Here is a 27356-nt window from a genome sequence, read left to right on the forward strand (position 1 = left end):
TGCTATGGTCCGAATGCTTGTGTTCCCCCGAAATTCACATGTTGAGATCCTAACCCCTTAAAGTGATGGTATTAGACAGTGGGGTCTTTGGGAAGTGATTGGGTCATTAGGGTAGAGCTTTCATGAATGGGATTAGCGCCTTATAAGACAGAGGCCCTGGGTGGCTCCCTGGGTTAAGTTTCGGAGAAACTGAGTGTTGTAAGATCGAGCCCCACGCTGTGCTCCATGCTCAGTGTGGAATCTGCTTGAGATTCTCTCCTTCTCCCTCTGCCCCTCCCCCCACCTGTGTGCACACTAGCGCTCTCTCTCTAAAATAAATAAAATCTTAAAAAAAAAAAATTAAGAGGGAGACTGCAGAGCGCTCCCTCACCCCTTCCACTACGCGAGGATGCAATGAGAAGTCTGTGACCTAGAAAGGTGCCCTCACCCAACAGTGCTGGCTCCCTGATCTAGACTTCCAGCCTCCACAGCAGTGAGGAATACATTTCTGTTGTTTGTAAGCCACTCAGTCTGTGGTATTTTGGTACACCAGCCCGAATGGACTAAGACGGCCCACTCAGCGCCAGTAGCTGCGGATTTAAAAAGTCCAGATTCTCGGCATAAGATTACAGCAACAAAAGGAGAAGAATGTCACTTGCCTCGGCTTCAATCTCATCATACAGGAACTGCTTTTTAAACTTGGTCAGAGCATAGTAGGCGCTGTCATTGTACAGGTCCAAGGGGTAGAGGACGTACCTGACGAGAGAAAAGCAGAGGCCGGCAGCTTACTAATCCCTCCAAAGGCAAGCCGACTGCTGCAGCTTGGGAAATGGGAAATACGAAGTGTTGGGTGAACACGTGAACAAACTCGGGGTTAGCAAGAGAGCGCCTTCCAGCATTCTGAGGTTTCCAGCCTGCCCTAGGAATGCCTTACTTTACGGTCTGCCTGTAGAAATCAAAAGTCCATGATGCTAATAAATCCAAGGCCTGAAAAAATGAGTCTGAGACCAAATCAGGTGGCAGTTAAGGACATTAGCTTCCTGGTCCCCAGAGACGACTATCTTCCAGGCACAGCTGCCCTGAAACTGACAGAGCACCAGAATGGCAGCTGGACTGGCAGAATCCTGAGCCTATCTGCAAGGCTGAGTCAAATCTGGTGTGACTTGATCCTCTGCGTGAGCGTTCTCCCTGGTGGGGCACACTGCCTAATCTGGAAAGTTCCGGAAAGAACAGAGCTCCCTAGCAAACTACCCTTCATCCGCACCCTGGGAACCTCCTTGCTGACCCAATCCTGCCTCTTACTCCATCATGGACGGTTCTTTGGTTTCCAGGATATGGTCTGTTAGAATCCAGGGCATGGACATCTCAATCGGGAACTGGATTCGCCGGCCCATGGTTAACTCCAGGAAGAATTCTCGGAACCAGAGCTGGGAGAGGTCACAACACTGCTGCAGGGCTTCTGAAAGCATAAAGGAAAGAGTCGTGGGTTATACACAAGAAGCACCAAAAGATTTTTGCTTTTATTGTTATTAACTTGGTTCTTATTGCTTTTGTTATTCTTACTGCTATCCTAGTATACAGCAGGTACTCATAAATAAGACTTGGTCAGTAGATCCTGCTCTCTTGGACCTGAAGGCCAGTCTAACATCTATTTAGAAAACAGCATTTGTTCAGCTCACAGTAGCAGCCCCAGGGGGTCGGAAAGCAGTGATGTTTAGAGCTTTCACTACACCCACAATCTCCATCATCGCCCTACGCGACCATCCTGAAGACCCACAATCGGGCCCCCTTGTATGCGGTAATTCTGGCTTCCATCGCTCAGAAGCCTTGAAGGGGCCTGGTCTGCGCTCTGGTGGAGAACTTTGGATTGTTCGTTAAGGTCACTCTTCTCAGTCGCAACAGATGCATTACCACTTCCACGCCCCTGGATGCTGCTTTCCTTCCCCCCTGCCCTGTCTCACCTGCACAATCATCCTGCTAACAGGAGCACGGAGCGGGGGACACAGGGTTGGGGGGCAGCCTGGAAGCCTCCTTTGCCAGAAGCAACAAGACTAACCAGCTCAGAGCTGCTGCTTAGAAGGAAAAGGCTGACCGAATGTCTGGCTGTTACTGTGGTTATGTTGCTGGGGTTAATCCCCTCTACTAAGGACTTCATGACAAATAAACCACAAATGGCTACCAAACGAATTTAGCGGAGTCAGAATAGCAGGACCGAGCCTGGCCTTTCCAAGCCCACCAGAAAGTGTGCATTTTTTACCTCGGTGGCAAAATGTGCCTCTTCTGGTCAATGACCATGTTTCTTTGCAACTTTTGGTCCAACAGCTTTAGCTGGTCTGGGACCTGGGACCCTCATCCTCTCCCCACTGCCCAGACGCTTCGACTCACCACTGATATTGAGTAGATGCGTGAAGAAGAAGGACTGTTTGTGGAAGTCCTCTATGGCGAGGACGATGGGTCCATCAAGGCTGCTTCTCAGCGTCTTCTTGGAGCCGCTTTTGTCTGCGATGAGCGATTCGAGCATGGTCCGCACCATGTACAGCTTCAAAGAGAAAGGAAGATGAGAAGGTCAGGGGCTGGCCCTCCACCCTGGGGTAAAGTTTCTCTGTGCTGTATTTATATTTTTCTTTTTTTTTCTGCAGATGTCTGCTCTTAGAAAGCACTGTCTTAAGGAAGCACCAGTTTAGGGTTGGAGAAGTGAATCTGAAACATGTAAACCCTCACAAGGGAGACTGGCCAGCCCAGGAAGGGCGTTCTGCCCAGGGCCTGATAACAAGTCATTCAAGGCCCAGGTTTTTGCCTGTTCTGCTTGGCCAAGGGCGTGGGCATCAGAGGAGAACCTCAGTTCACATCACTCTGGAGTCACTCTCTGCTTTACTGGTTGGCTATGGTGGCACCTCGGATGGAGCCCTGGACTTGGGTCTAAGGCCAGGCACTGCTACTGTCTTGCTGTGTGACCTTGGGCAACAAAGTCCCACTCTGGGCCTCAGTTTTCTTATCTGCTAACATGTGGGGGCTGCACCAGATGCTTTCTCAAACCAGTCCTTTTCAGCTCTAACATTTTGAGGAATTGCGAAGTGCGATTTGATCAGAGCAAGCCCCCCACCCCACCACCTCAAGCTTCTGACCCTTAGCGCTTTGAATCTATTACTGAGCGATGGCGCCCTCTGGTGGCGACAGTGGCATCGCACAGCCTACCAAAATCCTGGGTAGAAAGCGCGTGAAGACGGGTACTTACACAGGAGGTCTACTAGACAATGAACTCCCACTTACAGAGGGCCTTAAATGCAAAGGGTGCAAGTGCTAATCTAGATCTTTCCACATCATATGCCTTTGAATCTTAGGGCTGGAAGGGGCCTTGAGGAGCCAGGCTAGTCCATTCCTGCTGCCTCCTGGAGAAGTGTACCCCAACCAACCCAGCCAGGCGGTGTTATACCAGGGATCGGCAGCCTCTTCGGCCCTGTGTGCCACCAGTGGGGTGAAACAAAGCCCGCGGGGACCACTGGCAGGCCTAAGACATAGATAGGAGAAAGGAGGAGGGAATGGGAGGGCAGGAGAGACAGGGAAGAGGGAGAGAGAGAAGAGAGAGAGAGAGAGAGAGAAAAGCAAGAGGTATTGTATACGGTGGGAACGCCGCCGCGACTGCTAGGGGCCACTTGCCGACCACCTCTCAGAAGCTCCAACCTCCCTCTGCCACCACGTCTGCCCTGGCTGCCTCCGGATCTCCTCAAGGACCGTCCCCACCAGGCACCTGGCACTGGGCTGGGCAGCGCAGCCACAGAGGGGAGGGGCACAGCGGCCCCTACCACAGCACTTCCCGTGATAGTCCAAGAGCTACCACGGTGGACAGTCCACCCTCGCCGACCCCATTGGGGGGCAGGTCTGATCATCCCTGAGAATTGAGAAGCACTGTTCTAATGACAGCCTTTGGAGTCATCCAGGAAAGGATTCATCAAGTACAATCCATGTAACTGACTGATTTGTATCAAATTCTATGTGAAAATCCATGCCATCGATAAGAGGGGGATCTCTTTTCCCACCTACTTCTACCGAACAGAGTATTTAACGCATCAGACCAGCCAACGGCCCAGCTGTGCTAGATGCCCCTGTCTACTGTGCTAGGAAGACCCTCACAGAGCCCGGGGGCGGGAGTCAGGAGACCTGGGTTCTTGTCCCACCTCCACCTGTGACTCACTTTGTGACTCAGACAAGTCACTTCCCCTCTCTGGACCTCAGTTTCCCCATCTGTAAAACAGGGAGGGCACTGGGACTAGCTTGTCTCTAAGGGCTCTGCCAGCTCTGACTGTTAGGAGTCTACTCAATGCATCCGTGCCACCTCACAGGATTTGGCGGTGGTGGGGGGTTAACTCGTGGCCACACTCCCCTCTCAGACCACCTATATAAACACTCCTTCCTCTCCTCTCCTTCTCTCTCTCCCTCCCTGCCTGTTTGGCCCTTCCCCTCATCCTCCTTTCCAGTTTCCCTTCTGCTTTGTCTGTGTCTCCCTCACTCAAGTATTGGGACTTACACAAACACCCGAAAGCCCTGCTTAGCCCCTGCAGGATATTCTAGGCTGGAAAGGCCTGTGGTCTTTGACATTACACACAAGTGTTTGTAGAAGCTTCCTTGGGATTTCCAAGACCAGCAAGGTTAGTGCAACCTGGCCCACGGGCTGTGAAGCCAAGGGAAGTTATGGTGCTGAGAAGCCGTCCTACCCCGTCCGTCCTCCCCGTCCCCTGCCCAGACACAGACACACACACACATAGAAGGGGTGGGGGCGGGCCTCAGATGGCTCATCTCAGATGGTTCAGACACAACTGCAGAGCTGAGACAGGCTGAAAGGTCATGTTAAGGGGCAGTTCCTGTAAGACCCCTGAACGTTTGATGGACCCTTACGCTTTTTTCTCAATACCTCAAAAAGCCTACAAGGACTTGCTTATCCTTAAGTAAGTGGCAAGGATTCAACCAAAATGCCCAGATTCTCTTACTGACTACTTTGGATAAATCACAGGTGACCTCTTGTTCAGCAGCTTCGGTTAGCAACTCTGAATATCTCCGATTATTAGACTTTCTCTAAGGGATCAAGGGCTTTTGGTACTTACGCATTTGAGGGGATAATAATAGTAATGTTTTGTCAGTAACATGATCTCCTTCATAATTTTCACTTAATGGAGAAGATAATCAGAGTACAGAGAGATCAAGGTGCTTGCCCAAGATCACACAGCATGTCAGAGGCAGAACTCGTGAATTCTCAAGCTAGGATGTCACTGCAGGTAAGGGGCCAGGGTTCACTGAAGAGGGACAGGACAGATGCATATAGATTCTACTTTACACTCCTCCTACACTTTGGAACCTATACTTCACAGGGCTAGGAGACAGCCCATCCTGGTAGGACCCCCATTTGCCAGATTAGACAACTGAGGCACAAAGAGACTGTGTAACATGCCCGAGGTCACACGGGTTTCTAGGACTAGAATCCAGGTCTCCTGAATCTTAAGTTGGTAGTCCTCCCTCCTGTATTAAAACAAGATGGCAGAGTAAGACTAGTGCAGCTGTTGGACCCTGCCCCTCCTGCCTGAGGCCCCCCCAGCCCCTGAGCTACCATGGCCTGGCTGGCCTCGGAGCCACTTACCTGTGTGCTGGAGGGCCCCACAGCACGCCGGGGCACCTTGATGTCAAATCCGCCTTTGGGATCCTTCTCCCCTCTCAAGCACGGGTCATTGGGGGGCTCTCGGCCCCCCTCCCAGTCACAGATGGTTTTTCGAATTGCCTGCAGGACACTGGGAAAGAAGAACCGATACTCAGACCCGGTTTTACCATTGGAAGGAGGCCGTGCAAGCCTGTTTCTAGAGCCTATGATAGCCCAGGACCCTTGTCTTAGACTTTCAGGACGCTGGGGAAGCATGCTCATTCCTGGCCCCACTCACCCCCCAAGAGGTACTGGCTCCACAGGCTTGAGCCACGGTCCAGAAGTCTGCTCTTCAATAAGCACCACGGGTGAGTCTGATGCCCACTGGCTGTTTTTCTTTCTCATTACAGGGGAGCTTCATTAGCCCAATTACATCTCTGTATGTTTGAAGTTTTAATAATAGCTTATATTTGCTGCATACTTACTCTGTGCTGCTGTGTGCTTAGGTCTACACACTGATTACCTCACTTTATCATCCTAACAGCCAATAAAGTAAATACCTCTATATTCATTACAAATGAGGAAAACCAAGGTTCAGAGAAAGTACGTTACTTGACCAAGTGCGCACAGCTAGTGGTGGCTATAGGCTTCAACCCCAGAGACTGAGGCTTAATTCATTTCAAATGTCCAATCTCCTAAGAAGGCCTCCTAGAACTTGCTGGAACTTGCTAGAAGGGTCTGTGTGTGTGCAGAGGCAGTGCTGGGAGCTGACTGAGCCAGGAACTTCCCCTGCGGTCTGCACCTAGCGCCCTTGATTTTTGATGGGACCCCTGGAAAAGGCCATTTGAAGACCCACCTGATAAGGACGTTCTTCTTCTTCCGTACCGCCTGTCTCAGGGGCTCGCGCAGCGTCACCTGGGCAAAGTCCTGCAGGGCCGCGTAGATGGTGTTCCTGATGGCCTGGTTGAAGACGCTCTCCATCCTGCCCATGAGGACCTGGAGGCCTTTGATCATGGCGATCACCTGGCCAAGCACAGATCAAGGTCAGGCTCGCTGTGCCTCAGCTTACCTATCCGTCCAGTACCCTTCACCACACTGCAGGAAGGGTGCTGTGTGAGATGCTCAGAAGCACGAGGCCAGCGCTACTCAAAGTCCCAGTTCGTAGCGAGGTAAGAAATGTGCGCCAGAATGGAAATCAGCCCTCAGCTTCCTTCATCAAGAGAAGGCCTGCCACAAGGTACAGATGTTAGCGAAACGTAACGGTGTGCTTCAGATGCCCCTCACTTTCACTCTGGCACGAGCTCCCCATCTCAGTGCTGACTGCTGACAAATAGCAGCCAGATCCCAGACCACATTCTGTGGACCACTCTGACTTCTACAGGCCTCTCTACCTATCACACACCCGCAGACCATATCAAATAGAACTTTGACCATAACATTTTCTATAGAATTTTTACAATCTTGACTTTTGAAATAATTTGATCATTTGCTATTTGAGCCCACAGAACTTCCTCCTATGACATAAAATCTCTGTAGAAGTCTTGGGTGAGGGAAAGCTTCTACCCTTCTGTTTGTCTCCTCCCTGGCCTCTTCACCTACTCATCTGGCTACAGAGACGGGGAGACAGGTATTTGCGATGAGTGTATCCTGACCCGCCTTGGCGTATGCGCCTTCTCTGCGGGGTTCCTCTCTTTTCTGTGCAATCACCCTTCCCTCCCCATTCCGAGCAAGAGAGGCATGTGTTTCTGCAGCTGCTTTGTCAGTTTCCCAGTAGGTAAGTTTCATGGGGTGGAGGAGGAATGAGAAGTCTTGGGTGGCCTTGGGTGGAAGTCACATCCCTAGTCTAGCTTCACCAGCAACGAGCCTGATCCTTTGGTCCCTATCAGCCACAAGTGCTAATATCTAGAGTGATTCAGAATTCAGAGGGGACAGCACAAGCCGTATCAGACTCCTGACATGATATGTCAGGTCTGATGACATGACAACATGTCATCATGGTGTGCTGGACTTCCACGCTCTGCCCCGGGCTGTAAGTGCTGCAGGGGCCAGGCCCAGCAATGCTGCGCACGCCCTGTGCACGCCACCTGGGCCTGTAGTGAGCCATCAGAACATTTTTGTTGAAAAGGAATGAATAAAGCAATGAATGAGTTTACATGCTAAGATTTTTTCTTCCTCTAAACCTTAAAGTAATAAATAGAACATCCGAGGTTAGAAGAAATGGTGAGGACAAAGTTCAGGCAGTGAGGATTTTCATTAGAACCAACAAATAGAGTGGTTTTGCTGGAGAGAAGCTTTAGTGTAGAGAAATAATGTGACAGAAGTCTTAAAGGAACATTACATCACAAAAGCATCTGGGCTCCTGGCTAGAGACGTAACTAGGAAATAATGAGACAAAAGAAGGAAGAGATAATGGAGATGTTTCAGAATAATTCCAAACACAGCAGAGTGTGCAGATATGTTTCACCTAAGGGAAAATCTTTGCAACTCTGGGCTAGGCAGAGATTTCTTAGCTGGAATATGAAAATCACAAACCATAAAATAATTGGTAAGTTGGACTTTATCAAAATTAAAAACAGTTGTTCTTCAAAAGGTACCCCTAAGAAAATGAAAAGGCAAAGTCACCAATTAGAAAAAATATTTACAACATATACATGACTAGGAACTTGCATCTACAACATATAAAGAATTCTCACAATTCAATATGAAGAAGACAGAAACCCAATTTAAAAAAATGGGCAAAAGATTTCAGAAGACAGGATTTCACAAAGGAAGATACATGAATGGCCGATAAGCACTTGAAAAGATGCCCAATATCACCAGTCTTCAGGGAAATGCAAATTAAAATCTCAATGAGATGTCACTAAACAGCCATTAGAATGACTAAAATTAATAAAATTGACAGTATCAAAGACTGTGAGGGTGTGGAGCAATAGGACTCTCCTATACGGTTGGCGGGAATATAAAATGGTACATCCACTGTGGAAAACCATTTGGCAGTTCTTAAAAAGCTAAGCATTCACCTACAATATGACCATTCCAAGAGAAATAAAAACCTGTATCTACACTAAGACTTACACTGAAATCTTTAAAGCAACTTTATTCATACTGGCCCAAAGCTGGAACAGTGGAATGGGTAAGCAAATTATAGTATATATCCATACAATGGACTAATACTCAACAATAAAAAGAAACAAACTACTGATACACAGAACAATGGGGATAAAACTCAAAGTTATGATGGTGAGTAAAAGAAGCCAAACACCAAAAAAATACCAACAGTACAAACTGATAAAAAATACCAACAAATCTATGGTGACCAAAAAAAAGTGATCAGGTCCAAGGATGGACAGATTGTAAATGGCACAAAGTCTTTAAGGGGAGATGGAAATGTTCTGCATCTTTTTTTTTTTTTTTAAAGGGAATGGTTCGTGAATTTGTGTGTCATCCCTGCAGTGGGTCCACACCAACCTTCTCTGTACTGTTCCAATTTTAGTACACATACTGCCGAAGGGAGCACGGAATGTTCTGTATCTAATCTTTGTGGTTTCATAGGTGCCTATACAACGGTCAAAACTCTTGGCACTATACACTTCAAGTGGATACAGTTTATTGAACATAAATTATACCTCAATAAAGATAATAAAAATACTATACTATCTTCATGAAGGTATCGCACGCATGGCCCAAGAACGGGGTCTTCTAAGAGGAACATTCAGAGAACAAGATGGAGCTTCTGGACATTAAAAATATAATAGACACAATAAAAAATACTAATAGAGTAGACAGTCGAACTTCAGGAAATATCCCATAAAGCAGAACAAAAATAAGTGATGGACAATAAGACAGAAAAGGTAAGAAAATGAGACACTAAATCCTAGGGGTCCAACATCTGACAACTCATCTCATCCTGGCTTCCATCTGTAGTTCTTTGATCATTCATCAGCTTGGGCATGTTTCTTATCTCTTTTAGCCATTTATTTGTCCTTGTGTCTGCTGTTGGTTTCCTTTTGCCCATTTTTCTACTGGAGTGAATGCTTTCCCCTGGATTCTTAGGAACAGAATGAGTTTCTAATCATTTTTGAATGGTAACTTTTTTTTAAGATTTATTTACTTATTTTAGAAAGAGAAAGAGAGCACGAGCAGGAGGGACAGAGGGGCAGGGAGAGAGACTCTCAAGTAGACTCTGTGCTGAGCATGGAGCCTGACGCAGGGCTCGATCCCCCCACCCAGAGATCACGACCTGAGCCGGAACCAAGAGCGGGCTGCTTAACCGACTGCAACACTCAGGCACCCTTGAAGGGTAACTTTTGACAGAGATGAATTCAGGCGGGAGGAGAAGGACAGGGAAGTGTATGCACACAGGAGGCCCATGGCTGCCATCTTGCTTAGAAGCAATCCTGGAACCATCGGGATCAACACCAAGCACCAGCCTCTGGGGCGGACGGGCGGGGTGGGCGAGGGGGAGGGGAGGCAGGGAGTGAGAACCCACCTCGACGAAGGCAAACTTCTCCTCGCTGGTGTAGTTGTAGCGCGTGGCTCTCTCATACTCCTCTGCCGTGCCAGGGCAGTCCTTGTTGCAGAACTTGTCTGTGGGGTGAACCAGCTTCCAGGAGTACTGGGGAGAGAGGAAAAACCCAAAGGTCCATCAGCAGATGAAGGGAAAAACCAAATGTGGTGTGTCCGTGCAGGGGAGTATGACTCAGTCATAAGAGGGAATGAAGTTCTGATTCATGCTCCGACATGGATCACGGTCCTCAAAGTCATGACATAAAAGAAGTCAGACACAAAGAGCCACGTAGTATATGATTCTCCTTATGGGAAACATCCAGAATAGGGAAATCTATAGAGACAGAAGACAGATTGCTTAGGGCTGCGGGGCTTGGGAATGGGGGTTGATTGTACAGGGTCTCTTTGGAATTGATAAAAGGACTCTAAAGTTGACTGTGGTTGCACAATTCTGCAAATATACTAAAAACCAATGAATCTATATTTCTAATGAGTGAATGGTACGGTGTGCGAATTATATCTCAATAAGGCTGCTACAAGAAGAGTGCTGGGGAGAGGCAGAAGCAGACAAGAGTCCGTGTGAACAGAGGTCAGGCTGGAGGGGCCCGGGGAGGAGCAAGCCCTCTGCGTTTGGGACACCTACCACCTCCATGACGTGGGCGCTCCACTTGGATAAAAGCTGCAGGCCCCGCAGGGCCAGGTCAAAGAGCTCGCGGTATTCCTCGTCTGACTTCTGGCTGTCCAGCCCGGAGCCTGTCACCACCTGGGGAACACGGGTCGTCACCCTCAGCATGTATGCGCCTGGCACTTTCAGACGCTGATTCCCCCAAGAATAATACAAAGGAGGTGCTATCATTATACCCCACTGATAGATAAACTGAGGTTCAGACAAGCTTTTTGTTGAAGGCCACATGGCTTGTAAATGGTTGAGGGTTTAAACTCAGGCGGTGTGACGTCATAGCCTCACTCACAACTACCCTGCTATATTGCAGAGCTGTGGCTTTCAAATTTTTTAAATGCAAATTACAGTAGGAAGTGCACATCACAGTGACTTGGGAACACATACCTGCATAGAGATTATATATATATATATATATACACACACACATATTCCAACCTATATATATATATATGAACCAATACTTCTCATGAAGCAACTTTACTCTTAACACATGAGAATTCCTCTGTCTATTCTATTTCATACAAAATGTTAATCATAAGTCACTAAATTAATTTCCCAACTCATTAATTAGATGACTCACCAGCTGAAAAGCACTGAAGACAAGCATCTATTTGAATGTGTCTTATTCCGTAAGGCAATGTGGATGTACGCATGTGCAGTCAGATACACGTGCACACATGCACGCACGTGCATGTGCACATATACGTATGGGTGCATACACGTATGTACGCACATGTCTGTATATACATATCGAGTCAGTCCTCATTATTTGTGGGTTCTGTATTTGTGAATTTTCCTACTCCCTAAAATTTATTTCTAATCTCCCAGTCAGTACTTGCAGTCCCGTTACTGGTCATTCGCAGGTATGTGCAGAGTGGTAACAAATCTGAGTCATGTCCCAGCTGAGGTTGAACGTGGTGAATCTCTGCCTTCTTGTTTCAGAAATCTTGCTGTATACGAGTCCTTGTCATGGTTAATTTAATGCCACATTTTCCATATTTTTGTACTTTTTACTGGTGATTTCACTATTTAAAATGGCCCCAACTGGGGTACTAAAGTTCTGTGTAGTGATCCTAACTGCAAGAAGGCTAGGATGTGTCTTAGGGGAAAAGCAGGTGCCTTAGATAAGCTTTGTTTGGACGTTAAGTTATAGTGCTGCTGCGTGCGAGTTAATGTCAATGAATCAACAATTTTTATTACATACTGTGTCTTTAAATAGAAACACACAGAAAACAAGGTTATACATTGATCGGCCTATGAAAACACTGTGACCAGAGGTTCACAGGAACTTTACTCTGTACTTCCTCGAGGAGCAATGGTTCATTGCTGATCCAGTGTTCATGCCCACTTTACAGAATATAATTACTGCAAGTAACAAGAATTGTCTGTGTAGACATGTGTAAAATGTACAACTTAAAAGACAACATGAAGCCAGGTTCACTCTGAGATCACACCAAAACTTGACAAGGATGAGGCCCCGGCTCTGAAATTATTTCCATAGCTTTAGTCCAGATGATTGTAAATATGGTTAAGAAAGCTAAAGGTTGGGGCTTGACCTTGGTCCATGTCTTCCAGGAGCCCTCCTAAGAATATGGGCCACTTGTTTAATGACCACACTGCGCGCACTTGTCTGACTGTCCTCATTTCAAATATGCTGCCCTTTGATCAAGGACATTTTCAGAGGCTGGGTTTGGAAAGCATGTGTGCTATGGCTGCCAGCCATGTGGTGGAACCAGTGAGCAAACGTGGGATAGTGCAGAGTCATTCAGGTTCAAATCAGGGACCTGTGATTATCAAACCAACATAGACATTTACTAGAAGGGTATATATGGGAAGAGTCCACGAGGAGGTATAAACCCAAATATTAATCACAGCTGCTTCTGCTTGGTAGAATTTTACATGATTGATTTCCTTCCTTTGCATATTTGTATTTTTTCTGAGGTTTGTGCATTGACTATATTTCCATAAAAAAAAAAAAAGTAACACCAGTAAAAATGTAATTGGCGGGATTACCAGAGATTTTATGGCCTTCTTCTGTCCCTAATGGCATTTTCTGATGTGTTACAACGATAATTTATTATTGCGCAGCTTTGAGCCTGAGTGTTCAGAACTGTCTCTCTCGCCATCCAGGGTGGAAATGGCTGGGATCTTGTGCAGACGAACCCTGACTGGGCCACTGTTATCTGCTGGGCAGGATGCATTTTCCATGCACCCGACTGTTTAATCCTCTCAATGAATCTTTCCAGATACTATTACCCACATTTTACAGAGGAGGAAACGGAGGCACAGAGATTGTGAATAACTTGTGAAGGTCAGTGGCTGAACCAGAATCAAATCCAGTTCTGTCTGGCTCTAAAATCCACGCTCCTGGCCCCTCTGCCCTCCTGCCTCCGATGTGTACTGCTTCGGCTCCTGCTCTCCATCATCCCCAGGGTCATTTCCTTCCCAGCTGGTCGTCGCCCTGTCGCACCCTGAGCCCCCGCGGGCCCCGTCCCCGCAGCCAGAGGGAGCTTACCTCGCTGTTGCTGTAGCGAGCGAGCTCGGAGATGAAGCGGATGTGGTCGTCCCGGATCTGAACCATCTGCTCGCAGATGTTGTACTGGGGGCTGATGCTGCTCTGGGTACACGTCCACCTGGGCAGAAAACCACAGGGTTGGAGCAGGTCCCGGCCTGACGTGCCTCAGCGGCATAGGCTCCTTCCACTCACTAGTTGGTCCTGGGGCTCAGCCACACGTGGCCGGCTCCCCTGGGTGGACCCAAGAAGTGTCCCAGTCACCAGCGAGAGAGCCTGCCGCAGGCTGAGCGGAATACTCTTCCTCCTCTGAGACCCAATCCCAGGCTTTTCCAGGTACCTTGTGTCCACCGTACTTACCAGGTATATGAGTGAGGAGCCTCTCTAGGGCTACAAAGAGCTGGAAACCGAGCAAAGAAAAGGCAAGGTGGGCGACCTCCCCGAGCCTGCCTACTGACTGTCAGCACTGACATTCTGAGGTTGAAGCTGGCTCTGGTGGGGCTGTTATGGTGGGACTGGGAAAACCTACAGGGACCCTGCCTCTTTTTCAACAGTGAGCAGGCCACATGAAAGGATACCACGGTGACGGATAACATGTGTTCTGAGAGGTATTGCTGGCATGTTCTCGCTTACTCCCTCTCCCTCTCCCCACTCCCTTCTTGTTCCCCTTGCCCCTCTCCTTTCTCCTCAACTCTTTGGAAAGATATCATTGGGAAAACCATCCTAAAATGGAGAGGAAATCAATGAATCAAAATCTTCACTCTCGTTCCCCAAGAGAAAAAAGACAGCCCCCTTGACCCCCTTCTGTCATCTGGTGCTGGGTGACCCAGGAGACAGACTAAGCATGGGGACCGGACAAGGCGGATACACATTTTGGGAAAAATTTAATATCTCAAAAGGATCTCCTTGAAGTGGCTCTCATAAGAATACTTGGACTGGCGATAGACCTCCTCACACTTACACTTGGGCATGACTTTTCTTTTGGCTTACTTGTGCAGGGACAGGGACACGATCACTCAAACCTCTGACACCCCGCTGTGGCCACATTGCCACTCCCACCCAGCTTCAGGTGGTCAAGATTGCACGCAGGAAGTGTGAGGAGAGGAGCTCAGCATTCTCAGTTCCATGCTCTTCCTAGAAAATCTCCTCACATGCTAGCAGCCACAGGTTATAAGAGACGAAACCAGCTTCCTTGGTGAAACTCCCTCACAGGGGCTCAAGGCTGGTGGGGTTCAAGGACACTCCGTTTACCTATTTTTCAGGCACCAGCCCTCACTTTAGACTAAAGGACAGTCAGCCCCTCTCTGTAGGGAAAGGTCATATTCATTCAGCTTTGGGAAAGATGCAGACAGAAGGAACCTTACTAACAACCCCAGAGATCAAAGGAGTGGCCAAGGCCGCAGCTGGATGTCACCCACCTGTCACTGAGTCACTGACACCCCAGGTCCTAGCACAGATGACCTAGAATGGTGGCTTGTAAAGCAATCTAAGGCAAGGCTATCGACTCACTTCACAGGTGCAACTGTCCAAACCTTATACTCAATGACATACTTACTGCACGGACACAAATCTGAGGAGAGAATCAAGGTGCTGAAGAATGCCATCTTGCTCCACCCGACCACTGAGGGCCAGCCAGTCCTCCCCCTTCTCCAGGGAAGGAGGGCTGCTGCTGTCCCACTGTGGGCAGCACGGGTCAGCGCCGGGACAGAGAAGGGGCGTGGCTGTGCTCTGAGCACTTTTGAACCCTGGTGGCAAAGGGCAGATACAAAAGGGTTCAGAGCACCCTCCGCTGTTCCCTTCCGGCCAGCTGGGTGCCAGTGTTGCAATGGAATCCACCTGCCCAGGGCTCTGGGGAGGGAGGAGGGGCTGAAGTGGCCCCTCGGCCCCCTGCCCGGGCTGGGCGTCCTCGCGGGAGCCAAGAGACATTATGGCAGGCACTCACTTGGACTTGTTCTCTTCATAGTGAGCACTGGTCTTAATGTATCTGGCCAGCTCTATCTGCATGTCGCCGAAAAGGGGCACCACTTGCAGCTGCTGCAAAGGAAGCAAACACAAGGCGTGAGATGCTGAGGGAAGAGCCGGGCAGCTGCCTTCCGCTGGGGAAAGCGGGCCTCTGTGTACCTTTGGGCCGACCCCGAGGTTCTGCTTCTTCTCGTACTACCAGGTCACCTTGGAACTAAAGAGAGTCCCAAACAGTGTGCAGGTTCTCCCTTGCCTCCAGCCAACCCATGTTTCATCAACTGAGCCCAGAGGGAAAGTGACTTGGCCAAGGTAACACAGCACGCAGAATGGATGAAGGCGGAGGACCAGACGGCCTGCCCTCCAGGGCAGGGTTCTTTCTGCTCTAACTTCCCTGGGATTCGTGGATCCTTGCCGCTGTGAACTCTGGACTAGGAGGGGATACCTGGACGCCACTGGCTGGGTGTGGCCTTCCTGAAAAACTCTACAACTGAAACCCTAACACCAAACACTAAAGAGCAGCCAAGTCCTAAATGAAGACCAGGACAAATACGGAGGAGGCAGGGGCGGACTGCTGGCTTCTAGGCAGTAGGCACCATGTCAAACACTTCAAAACCTGAAGATTCTTAGGACAGTGATGGATACATGTCATTCTGCATTTGTCAAAACACATAGAATGTTCAACGCCAAGAGTGATTCTTAGTGTAAGCTATGGACTTTGGGTGACAATGATGTGTCAGTGGAGGTTTGCTGATTGTAGAGAATGCATCACTCTGGTGGATTTTGATAGTGGGGGAAGCTGTGCATGGCAGGGGGCTGGGGGTAAATGGGAAAACTCTGCCCTTGCTGCTCAATTCTGCTGTGAACCTAAACTGCTCTAAAAAATAGTCTATTAAACAAAAAACAGTATCTCAGTCCATACAAATACTTTGTGAGGTCAATACTATTATCATCCCCATTTCACAGATGAAAAAACTGAGGTTTAGACAGCCCAAGGGATTTTCACACAAAGTCTACCCAGCTAGAAGTCAAGGAGCCAGGACTATAATCCAGGGCTCTGACTTACCTATGTCCTTCCCACTGAATCCTCAAGGGAACCCTAGAAAGTAGATACCCTTAGCGTTCACATTTTTCAGGCTAGGAAATGCCACTTCAGAAAGGTTTAGTGATTTTCCCAGAGTTTTCCAGCTATCAAGAGGCAGAGCCAGACTAAAACCCTGGCCCGACTATGGCAAAGTTGTATTCCTCAACTGCACCCCAATCTCATCTGAGGGCAGGGGCGGATTTTGCCAGGTCCCCTGAGATGAGCCCTGTTTTCATTTGGGGCAGCTCCAGAGAAGAGTGAAAGTTCCCCACTTGAAAAGATGCAAAGCCACCAAAATGCCTTTTGGTGATTTATTTCCCCCTTAACCTGGAAGAGTCAGTGGGATCCAGGCCCACTGGTAAGCCTGGTTTTTCCATATCTGACCTCTGAGGCTCCGCTCCATGTCTGGAGTGCCCAACGCTAGTATAAACCGGCCCCATGGAATTCAATTCCAAAGCAGGAAGTCCCTTCATGAAACCCTCAAAGGCTTCGTTTAACCCCAAGGTTTTATGTTTAAAAGTTTGAGGCCAGAAGATCAAACGTCTGAGGCACCGCAAAGGTCTGAGTGTATAATGGACCATGATGAGGCCTTGTGCTCAGAGGCAGGGGCGAGCTGAGGGAGCCCCAGGAAACCAGGAGAGTCTGTGACTTTGCAAATGTGATCCCATTTAAAATCCAGTCTCTAATCCTCCTGCTTCTGTGAGCCCTGATTTATATGGAAAATTAATGCAGGCGCTGTCTTCTGGGACGCACCTCTTTCTTTAGATAGCAAGGGATTTCAGGAAAGAGAAAAGGCAATATGCAGAAAAAACCGTGAGGCCTCTCAGCGGAATCCTGAGTCTCGGGAGCACGTCTGACGTGAATGGGGCAGCCTTGGACAGTGTAGCACCTTCTACGGAGGGCAGCTGGACGCCCTGTCATTCTATCCTCCTCTGGGGTCTTTACAGCTGCAGCTCCATCAACAACACCACGGCTTGCGGCTGATTTCTTCCCTTTTCCCAGAGAGATGCCCCGCGGCCCGGCCCCACCCTCAGGCGCTGACCTTAAAGAACTTATCAATTTTGCTGAGGTTGATTCTCTTCTTGGCATCCAGTTTGTAAATGTTACTGACGTTTCCATCCATCAGGTAGAGACCAAAACCCATTACCTAGAGCAAGAAGGGGACAGAGCACAGAAGCCCATCACAACCACTGGAAAAGCTTTAAAAAAAACAAAACTAAAAAAGGAGGTCTGTACACACACACACGCATGTCCTGTAGGGACACCTGTCCCAAAACCCACAGGTCTTCAATTCAAGAAAGGAGACATAAATCTAATTTCAAGTAAAATTTGATTTCTGTGAAGGAATTCAGGCCGCTCCTACAGTAGGTTATTATGGTGGCTGCTTGCTGAGTCCATACTATGGCCCAAGTCTGTGCGTAGGGCTTTCCTGGGTATTTTCCTCTTCTCATAACAATCTTATGAATCAAGTTTACACAATGACCTTTTTCTACAGATGAGGAATTAGAGACACAGAGAGGTTAGCCAGCCTGCTACGGTCACACAGCTAATAGCAGAGACAGGCTCTGAAGGCAGATCTGACCACAACATCAACACATTTATATGCTTCCTGCGAGAAAGGGCTGTGCGCTGCTTCTCGCGGCATCCCTGGGGTCTAGCACATCACAGGGACTTGGGAATACCCGCTCGGTGTTGAATGAACATGAAAGTAGTCCCTTCTTTCCCCAAGGAAGCTGAAACAATGCACGGATGCCCAGGGAGCCACTGGTGACTTCATTCAGAACGCATTTTTGCCTGACAATGCCCTACAAGCTGGTTACCAGGCTGACTCTTGATATGCCAGTCCATTTAATAGCTTCTCGAATGCTGACATGTTTTGCTCCTTTTGTCAAATGTACAGCAAAGCCGGCAGGGGCCTGAACGGCTGGGCTGAGAGCAGCTTCCCTTGGCTCACAGCTGCAGTGACTGTGGGGAAGTCACACCTGACATGTAAGGGCCTGGACTAGAGGACCGGGAAGGTCACATCCCCCTTAGTTCCATTCTGTCCCCGTGCTCTGCAGGACGTGCACGAGACTCTCCCCGCTTAGGTGAGAGGTGCCCCTGGTAGCGTCTGAGCTCACGAACACAAACTGCAGAACCAGGGAACAGCCAGGTGGAGAGCTGAGAGCAAGGAGGCTGGGAAGCAGAGGTGCGGAAGGCTTAAAGGCCAGTGAGAGAAAATCTGTGGGCAGCCCTCGGAGTGCTTGGTGGGCTGGAATTTGGTGACCTGGTGTGTGGCAGCAGCCGCTCTGGGCAGCCCTATGGGACCTGCCCAGGCACAGCAAGGGGGTGAGAGAGACCACTAGGCTTCTGGATTTCTGACGGTACAGAGGAAGATGGAGTGAACAAGTCACTGAGCTGAGGTGCTATGGGACTAGAAAGAAGGGAACCCCAACAGGGCTGGGATTCTTACAGTAGTGAGGGTGGCATGGAGGAGAGGAGGGAAAATAAAACGACCAGGAGAAAATCAAAAGGGGAGGCTCTGGAGAAGAAACACTCAAAAGGGGCTATGCAGAGTGTCCAAAGAACATGCACAAGGCTGCTCATCTCAGGGCTACTGCTGTCGAGAGAAATCAGGAACAACCCGAGCAGCCAGGGGCAGAGGAACGGTCATCGAAATGCAAGGGCATCCATGCCGCATTATTTAGTGGCTGCATAATATTCCCGCTACGTTTAACAAAATGGGATAAAAATTACACACACACATAATTTATGCAGATTGCATATGCTGAAAATGTGTAAGCACAGAAAAATTACAAGGAAATACATCAAACTGCTAAAAATGTTACCTCCAGAGGGAAAGATTGTGAGAAAAAAATTTTTTGTGCTTTTCTGTATGTTCCAGATTTTCTACAATAAATATTACTTGATAATTTAAACATGCAAACCATTGGAACAAATGTGACCATTTAGGCAAAATACAGCAAAAGCTTGAAGATTTTGCTTTCCCTTTGAATCAGCAACTTTTTCCTCTAGGATGTTTGACTTGGCAAGAGTGTGGACACAAAAGTCGTGCTATAAGAACGTTCAGTGCAGTGTAGCAAACCAGCATCCAATGACAGAGGATTTGTTTCATTACAATGTCCACGTGCCATGAGACCCTCAGCAGTCATTAAAAACTACATTGCAGAAATGTCCTTAATGGCATCCGGAAAGGCGTCTATGACATATTAAATGAAAAAAAAAAAAAAAACAGGTTACAAAAAATTATGTCCAGGAAGATCTGTATCAGTGTTTAAATAAGAAAAAATAAACTTTTTTTTTTTTTTTTTAATGATTTCCACTAAGGAGGCGGAGGGGCAAGGCCAGGCCCAGGCGCGTGAGTGCGGCTGTACCTTGAGGAGCATGTGCTTCTCGCTGGGGGTCAAGTACATCTTGTTCTCGTAGTAATCCACGCAGATGTTCACTATGTCTGCCAGCAGCTCCTCATAGCCTGGGATCACTTCCAGTTGCTGATGGAGACACTGAACAGCAGCGCCCGCCCCTGGTTAGCCCCTCTCCTGCTCCACCCCCCAGAAGGCCCACAGCTGGTTGGCAGTGACAGGGCACAGCCCCCTCCCCCCCCCCGACCATCCCGGCTGGAGGGAGCCTGCATCTCCTCCTCAAAGTCCCCACGGTGGATGGTCAGAGTTCCTGTCAACCTCCCACGGCAGGAAGGCCACCCCTCTCCTGGAGCCCTCCATTTTATTTCCTGGCAATTCTGACAGTTAGAAAGGACTTTCTTGGGCTGAGCTGAAAAGCAGTTCAGCCTCACAGCAACAGGCCTGTGGTAATCTAGGCTTAGTTTTGAGGGTGTAGACTTAGCCATGACATCTCAGACGATGACAGAAAGACCCAGGCCAGGGGAGGAGGGCGGGACCAGCAGGCGTGCCCCTCCTGCAGGACACAGTGGTACCGAAGCATTTCCCATCAGAGGAGAGTCTGAGGTCTCCACCTCAGGCCCTTTCTCTCCAAAGGGACAACCTGGGCTCCTGTGGGAGGTGCCGTGGGAGGCACAGCTAGTGCTCTCCACAGACAGCCTGGGACTGAGACGTGGGGCTGAGTCTCGGGAAAAACATGTCAACACTGACAGCCTTGTGCAGTTAACCAGGAGTAGGAAGGGCCCAGTGAAGCCAGCAGCTCCCCTAGAGAGGTTTGGGCCTGAAAATATTTCCAAGATGGAGGGCACCTCTCAGCTAGGGTCCTGCCCACATTCTCGCTGGTGCCTGTGTAGGCTGACCTGACAGGGGAGTCAGAGCGCGCGAGCCATAGCTGATGGGAGTGCCCGGCAACGTGGTGGCCATAACCATAGCTACGGTGGCTTACACTCTTACCACTTGTCAGGCTCTGCTCACTAAGGGCTTTTGATATGGTGTCTCATTTCTCACAACAGTCCTAGGAGATGGGTTCTCATATTCTCAAAACAATAGTGCCACTTCACAGATGAGGAAACTGAGGCTTAGACCTTGCTCAAGGTCTCACAAGGGGTCAGTGGAGAGTCCAGGATTAGAAAACAAGGCTGTCAAACTCCAGAACCCAGGCTTTCAATCCTCACTGACGTGTGGGCAGCATGAGGGCTGAGAAGGCTTTCAGGGAATAAAATCCGCAGAGGGTAAAATGGTCATGTGTGGTTGGGAGGGGGGACTTAAGTCTGCTAATTCATGAGTAGGAAAGTGGGGATGTCCAATCTGGACTGAGCACCCCTGCTCATGGTCCCTCAATTGTCAGGCCCCTGCTCATGTCCTGGGACCCCAGGCCAAGACGAACAAGGAATCTACCATCACCTGGGTGATCCTGTTGTGGTTGGCCAGGAACATGGAAAGGTTCTGTGACTCCTGGATAGACTGGGGGTCCGCCATCTTCCTCAGGAACTGTGCCGCCCTGTACAGGGCATCGCAGAGAGGAATGCTCAAGCATAACCCACCCAAGCCGGGCCTCGCGGGCTCCCGCTCCCACCTAACCCACACTTCCACCGCCCCCTGAAGTTAAGGAGCTCTGAATATCACAGGTGACTCTAATATCAAAGGAGAGTGTATTCTGCAGTCATTCCGTTTGGGGCCATGTACACCTTATAATAAGGGCACCTACAAATAAGAGGCAAGAATACACGGAAGGTCAAATCCAGCAAGTTTAAGGGCAGCTAGCATCCTATCAACCAGTCAGAGGTGGCAAGACAGAGTGAAATGAGCATCGTTGTGCCGTGCCTGACCTGCCCTGAAACCACACAGCGGTCATGGAGGAGAATCCCAGGCAGGGTGCGTTGGTTTTGCATGGATTATGTTATTTACAGAAAACCTCCAGGTTTCTAAAGCAAAGCACTGCATGAAAACAAAGGCCTACTGCACCTATAACAGGGTTGCAGGTGAAGGGATGATGGGCATGGGGAACACACACAGGGCACCCTGGGCTGTTCCAGCCTAACCTGGTGGTGGTGTGGCCTGTGTCACGCCGACTGTGAGAGCACAGGCAAGATACCCGCCTTGCTCATGACCCTAGCTGCTCTGCAGAGCATGTCACTTGTGACCACGATGCAAGGAGTGGTCAAAACTGGGGGAAGGGGGCAGACGTGGGAGATATTATGGCACGAGTTGTCTATGGAATCTGCCATTTCCGCACCAGGCTGGAGATGGGGCTCTGCCTGCAGGCGCACACCCCCAGGGTACATAGTTCCCTCGGGAGGAGAAAATGCTGGGAATTGGTCTGTTGCCTGCTTTCTCCAGTTAACCTGGAGGCCCAGGAAGATGGGATTCAAGGAGGAGGGGCCCTCTTCATCAGTGACACAGAAAATCCTTCCCAAGATATATCATCTCCAGACACTGCAGAGCTTTTCTGAGCCTCAGCAACGTACAGGAGCGATATCTGTTGCTTTCGAATGCTCTCTGCCACCTTCTGGATGGCTCTGTCCTAATTTCTGGAGAGGGACGATCCCTGACCCACTCTCAGTCCTTCTCTCAGCTGACACTGACCTGCCAACTGACTGGCAGTTGTCTGATTGGAGCCCCCACTCCCAGCAGTAACTGAGGGAGGGGTCCACACACTACCCAAGCCAGAGCAATGACAATCTTCCACGGGACTTTTGCAAAAGTATTTGAAAGAAGCACCCTTTTCTTTCCTTTGAAGCTAGTCAGAGGGAAGCTTACAGCTGCTGGCGACCGGCACAGGGCACAGGCCCGCCTGAGAACGAAGCTGCTATCAGGGAAAGTTGAGCCGAGAGGTTGAGGGAACCAGACCAACATCATCTGAGTATCTGGATCCAGATATACTGAAACTTTCCAGTTCTGGGAGCCAATCCAGTTCCTTCTATATAAATCGTTTGAATTGGCTTTCTGAATCTCGTGGGAAATGACTGGTGTGACCATCTTAGGAATATTTCCCTGGTCCCATACGGCATGGGAAACTACTACAGGTTGGGGAAAATGAGGCTCTGACCCTATCTTGAGACAGAACACCTACAAAGACCCAGTTTTCCAAAGACTCAGCTCTGCATCTTCTTCCTCAAACTGCAAAAACAGACACAGGCCCACCCCTGCTGTGTTGGGGAATGGCCAGTTTGGTTCTGGAGGCGGAGCCTGGCAGGAGGGCTCTATCCTCTGCCTCCCCTAGGCCAGCTCCGCAGGAAGGCGGGGGGTTCATATTCTTCAGCTCATCCAAGACCGCGAACATGTTGATGAACTTGCCCAGGGTCAGAAGGTAGGCCTCGGAGACAAAGTCCTTCCTCCGCTCAGCATGGCAGAGCCGCTTCACCTCACTGCAGAACCGCTCGATGGCCTTGCGCTGCAGGCGGAGGGGCGGCAGATAAGGACAGGCAGCCCAGGAGCTGGCTCACCGTGCTCTCCGGGGAGAGCAGGATCAAGACCCCCTCCCCTGGGGCTCTGGTCAGAGTGTGGACATTTAGAGAAAGATCGGCCAGGAGATCTTTCCTAGAGGAATCCCTAAATGCAGAGCTCATTTTGAGAGGGGAGCCTGGAACCTACCGCCCAATGAGGCAAACCTATGAATTCATTCACCATGCCTTTGCTGAGAAGCATTATGTCTTATTCATTTTTTGTATCCCAGCATCTAGGGCAATGTCAGGGCAAGAGTAGGGTAGGGACCAAGAGTGAGACAGGCATTCAGAGAGAGGGGCTAATGCATCCAATTAATAGTATTTATTGAGCATCTACTACACGCCAGGAACCATTCTAGGTACTGGAGGAAAGTAGAGAACAAAACAGGAAAAAAAAAATTTCTGCCCTAAGGTGCTTATTTTATTATGAGGGAAGGCAGAAAACAAAACAAACGTTCTATATTAGAATGTGATATGCACCGTGGCGAAAAATAAAGCAGGAAAGGGGGATAGGGAGGGCAGGGGGAGCTGTTCATTTTAAGTAGGAAGATGAGAGAAGAAATCATCCAGAGGTGACTTTTAGGAAAAGAGTTTGAAAGAAGAGAAGGAGAAAGGCAGGGATAACTAAGGGAAGTGTATTCGGGACAGGATGAGGGGCCAGTGCAAAGGCCCTGAGGCAGGAGTGTCCCTGACACGTTTGAAGGATGAGCAAGAGGCCAGTGTTGAAGTGAAGTGAGCAGAAGGAAGAAACTGGAGGCAGAGAGGGACCGAGGCCACCCGCTCTCACAGGCCTTTGTGAGGGCTCAGGTTTCTTTTCTTTCCTTTCTTTTTTTTTTTTTTAAAGATTTTATTTATTTGACAGAGAGAGAGACAGCCAGCGAGAGAGGGAACACAAGCAGGGGGAGTGGGAGAGGAAGAAGCAGGCTTCCAGCAGAGGAGCTTGATGCGGGGCTCGATAACAGGACTCCGGGATCACACCCTGAGCCAAAGGCAGACGCTTAACAACTGAGCCACCCAGGCGCCCCCAGGGCTCAGGTTTCTATACTGAGTGAGCCAAAGATAACATGGTCTGAATTGTATTTTAAAAGGGTCACAGTGGCTGTTGTGGTGAGAATCAACTGTAGGGGCAAAGGTAGAAGCAGGGAGAATAGTTAAGAGAAATGAAAATAGGTCTACCCCAAAATGTATCCGTAAATATTCATAGCAGCCTTGTTCATAATAGTCCCAAAGTGGATATAACCTAAATGTCTAAAAATAAATACTTAAATAAATATAGTAGATTAGTATTTGGTCATATATTTTGGTACATGCTACGACATGGATGGATCTTGAAAACCGTATGTTAAGTGAAAGAAGTCTGTCACCAAAGATCACATATTATGAGATCTCATTTATATGCAATGTCCAGAAGAGGCAGATCTATGGAGACAAGAGACAGCTTCGTGGTTACCGAGAGCGGGAGGGTGAAGGAGGGGGTGTGATGGGGTGTTAGCTAAAAGGTATGGGATTTCTCCTGGAGTGTGAGAATGTTCTACGACTAACTGTGGTGATGGGCGCACAACTCTGTGAATATACTAATAAAAACCGTTGAACTGTCCAATTTAAATGGATAACGTGTATAGTATGTGAATTAGATCTCAAAAAATCTGTTACCAAAAAAAGCAGCTGACTAATAACAAAAATAGGCTAAAGCAGCAATTCAGAGAGAGATACAGAGAGAGGAGGAGGTGGAGGAAGAAGAGAGGGGAGGAGAGAAAGCACTCCTCGTATGTGAACTTCACTCCATGGACGTGGGATACACCGCCCCAGTCAGTCAGTCCCCTCCTTAAAAGCCCAGACAAGCCACACTTTCTCCTTCCAGAGTCCAAGTCCAATGCAACTTTTTGCAATGATGGAAATGTTCCATAACTGCACTGTCCAATACGGCAGCCACTGACGCAGTTTTCACATGGATAGTCTCCTATGGCTAATGGCTACTGTGTGGAACAGCATGGTTCTAGATTACTCCAGACCCTCCCTTCTCTAAATACGTTGTCGTAAGGCCCTTCGTTTAGCACTCAATCAGCCTCTGGGTAGTTCTTCTCTCTCGGACCTGCCTTCCGGAAGAGACCTGGCTCCTGAGGGCGGGGCCATGATGCCAGTCACAGTGGCTGCCATTTGTTCCACCTACTCTGTAACCAGGGCTCCGCTTGGCTCTTCACACACAGACCTCCTTTATCCTCACCACACACCTGAGTTGAGCCATGATTTCCAAGGTGAGAGAACCGGTGGTGTCAGATGTTATAGAACTCAGAGGCACACAGGGACAGTGTGCAGAAGCTTGAGTTTCTCTGCCTCGGAAGCCAGCCCTCCTGCCCTGGGCTGCACGCATTTGCACCTTCCCCAGACATTGCCAGTCCCACCCCCCAGAGGCCTGGGCAGAGCTGGGAGCGGGGTGGACATCGGCCAGTGCTGGCAAGGCTATTCGTGACTCTCAGCTCTTCGGTGGAACGTGTGGAGGGCATGGAGTGTGTGCCATGACTCCCGCCGCAGGGTACAGACTGGCCTCGAAGGCTTCAACCTGCATTCCTGCACAGCATCCAACATGTCTGCATTAACCTCCCTTTGCCCTCTCTGTTTCAGCAGCTTGCACTCTTGCCTTCCATTCGTGGAGGCTGCACGGCTCTCTTTTCTGTTTTCCTCCTGAAAGTGATTTCTCTTCCTGGCTTCCCAGCTGGCCTCCCTGCTGTCACTCTTCTCCCCTCCCACCTTCTGCATCTGTAACTGTCCCCACCTCCCGTCCGTTTCCCACACAGCAGCCAGAATGTTGCTGTAAAACCTCAAACCAGAACACGTCACAAAGAACCTCCAGTGGCTTCTATGCTGCTGGAGTGAAATCCACATACTCTTTTCATGTCCTGCTTCCAGGCCTACATTGCCCTGAAGCTCAGGTCCTGTCCACCTCCCCCAGGTCGCCTTCCGTCAGCCGTCCCTACTCACTGCAGCCCCCCTGGCTTCCTGGTATTTCTTAGGCACTCCATGCCCCTTCAGGCCTCAGGACCTTGGCCTTTGCAGTTCCTTCCACTGAAACCCTCTTCCTCCGATCATCACAGGCCAGATGATTGTTACATACAGACTTCAGCGCCAAGGCCATCCCTAAAGCTGCACCAGCTTACAGACACCCTCCACCCCAGACTTACGATTTTTAAATTTTATTTTACTCACAGCACCTACAACACCCTGAAGAGGAGTATGTATTGTTTACCGTCAGTCTCTCCCCCTTCCCGAAACACACTCACGTGCTCACTAGGATGTGAATCACGTGGAGAGAGGGAGGCTTGTGTTTTGCTCACCAAGGGGCATGTCAGGGGACCACGAGAAGTATTTGCTCAGTGGATAAGTAAGCTGGGTCAAAATTCCAAACCCCAGTAGCCGGCAGAGTGGGGCCTCTCGAGTCCCCTGATTCAGACCCGCCCTTACCCCTCACCTGAAAGTACATGAACTTCATGAGCTTGGTGACCTCTGGCTCCAGCACCTCCACTGTCTTCTCATAGATCTCGACCCGGTTGGGCTGCTCATTGCATTTCACCTGCAAGGAGAGGGCAGATCACACGTCCTCCTTTGCCCAGGCAGTTCTGGTTCACATCTGTTGTCTTATTGCTAGGGCCCTTTTGCACTCTCGAAGGCACCTCGCTTTAATGATAAATGTGGTGGTCACCCCAGCGAGCGGGGGCTGGGGTAGCCCTGTCTGACAGGTCTGACCAGGAGCAGAACTGCTACCCAGACACTGGCTGCAGGAAAGAAACCAGCTGGTTCTGAGATCAGAACCCTCCTCCCCTTCGATCTGTTCGGTGCCCTGCCTTGATCTGCAAGGTCTCCCTCTGTCAGCCTTTCCCCCACTCCTACTCAGTGGGGCCCCACCAGCATCGAAGCAGAGGAAAATGTTCCAGCCATTGCTCTGCATGCACACGGCATGAGGCCCCTTGGCCATGCTTGGCCCCATCCAGAAACCCATTTTCTCTGCCCAGTGGTTTTCAACACATCAGAAATCACATGGTGGATGTTTTCATAGCCTGCACACCCAAGACTGCTAACCGGTCGGGTGAAACTGAACAGTGAGCGACGAATAAGCATGAGGACATTCTTCACACTGTTGCTTAGAAATTCTTAAAATGGTAGCAATAA

At 49.3% G+C, this 27356-nt stretch overlaps 1 protein-coding gene and 1 non-coding gene across 4 annotated transcripts in view; both read right to left on the reverse strand.

Annotated features, from left to right (window-relative positions):
- The window catches only part of CYFIP2 (cytoplasmic FMR1 interacting protein 2), a 120969-nt gene that overhangs the window by 66171 nt on the left and 27442 nt on the right, over positions 1 to 27356 (reverse strand). The window contains exons 5-19 of one of the 3 annotated variants that reach the window (XM_040630371.1): positions 26659 to 26760; positions 22989 to 23140; positions 21151 to 21274; positions 19723 to 19851; positions 17391 to 17495; positions 15248 to 15339; positions 13309 to 13426; positions 10755 to 10874; positions 10095 to 10220; positions 6462 to 6628; positions 5609 to 5756; positions 3413 to 3487; positions 2365 to 2518; positions 1282 to 1438; positions 639 to 735 (exon numbers count right to left, since the gene is read on the reverse strand). In XM_040630371.1, the coding sequence (XP_040486305.1) occupies positions 639 to 735; positions 1282 to 1438; positions 2365 to 2518; positions 3413 to 3487; positions 5609 to 5756; positions 6462 to 6628; positions 10095 to 10220; positions 10755 to 10874; positions 13309 to 13426; positions 15248 to 15339; positions 17391 to 17495; positions 19723 to 19851; positions 21151 to 21274; positions 22989 to 23140; positions 26659 to 26760 (1866 nt within the window). Of the gene's footprint in view, positions 1 to 638; positions 736 to 1281; positions 1439 to 2364; positions 2519 to 3412; positions 3488 to 5608; positions 5757 to 6461; positions 6629 to 10094; positions 10221 to 10754; positions 10875 to 13308; positions 14837 to 14860; positions 15051 to 15247; positions 15340 to 17390; positions 17496 to 19722; positions 19852 to 21150; positions 21275 to 22988; positions 23141 to 26658; positions 26761 to 27356 lie in introns of those variants that run through there. The other 2 variants (XM_040630369.1, XM_040630370.1) reach the window with 2 other exon arrangements.
- Positions 9016 to 9122, reverse strand: LOC121102811. The gene has a single exon (XR_005834927.1). It is a non-coding gene; the product is annotated as a U6 spliceosomal RNA (small nuclear RNA).

This window comes from Ursus maritimus, unplaced genomic scaffold (genome assembly GCF_017311325.1).
Source record: "Ursus maritimus isolate PB19 unplaced genomic scaffold, ASM1731132v1 scaffold_15, whole genome shotgun sequence".
Taxonomy (NCBI): Eukaryota; Metazoa; Chordata; class Mammalia; order Carnivora; family Ursidae; genus Ursus; species Ursus maritimus.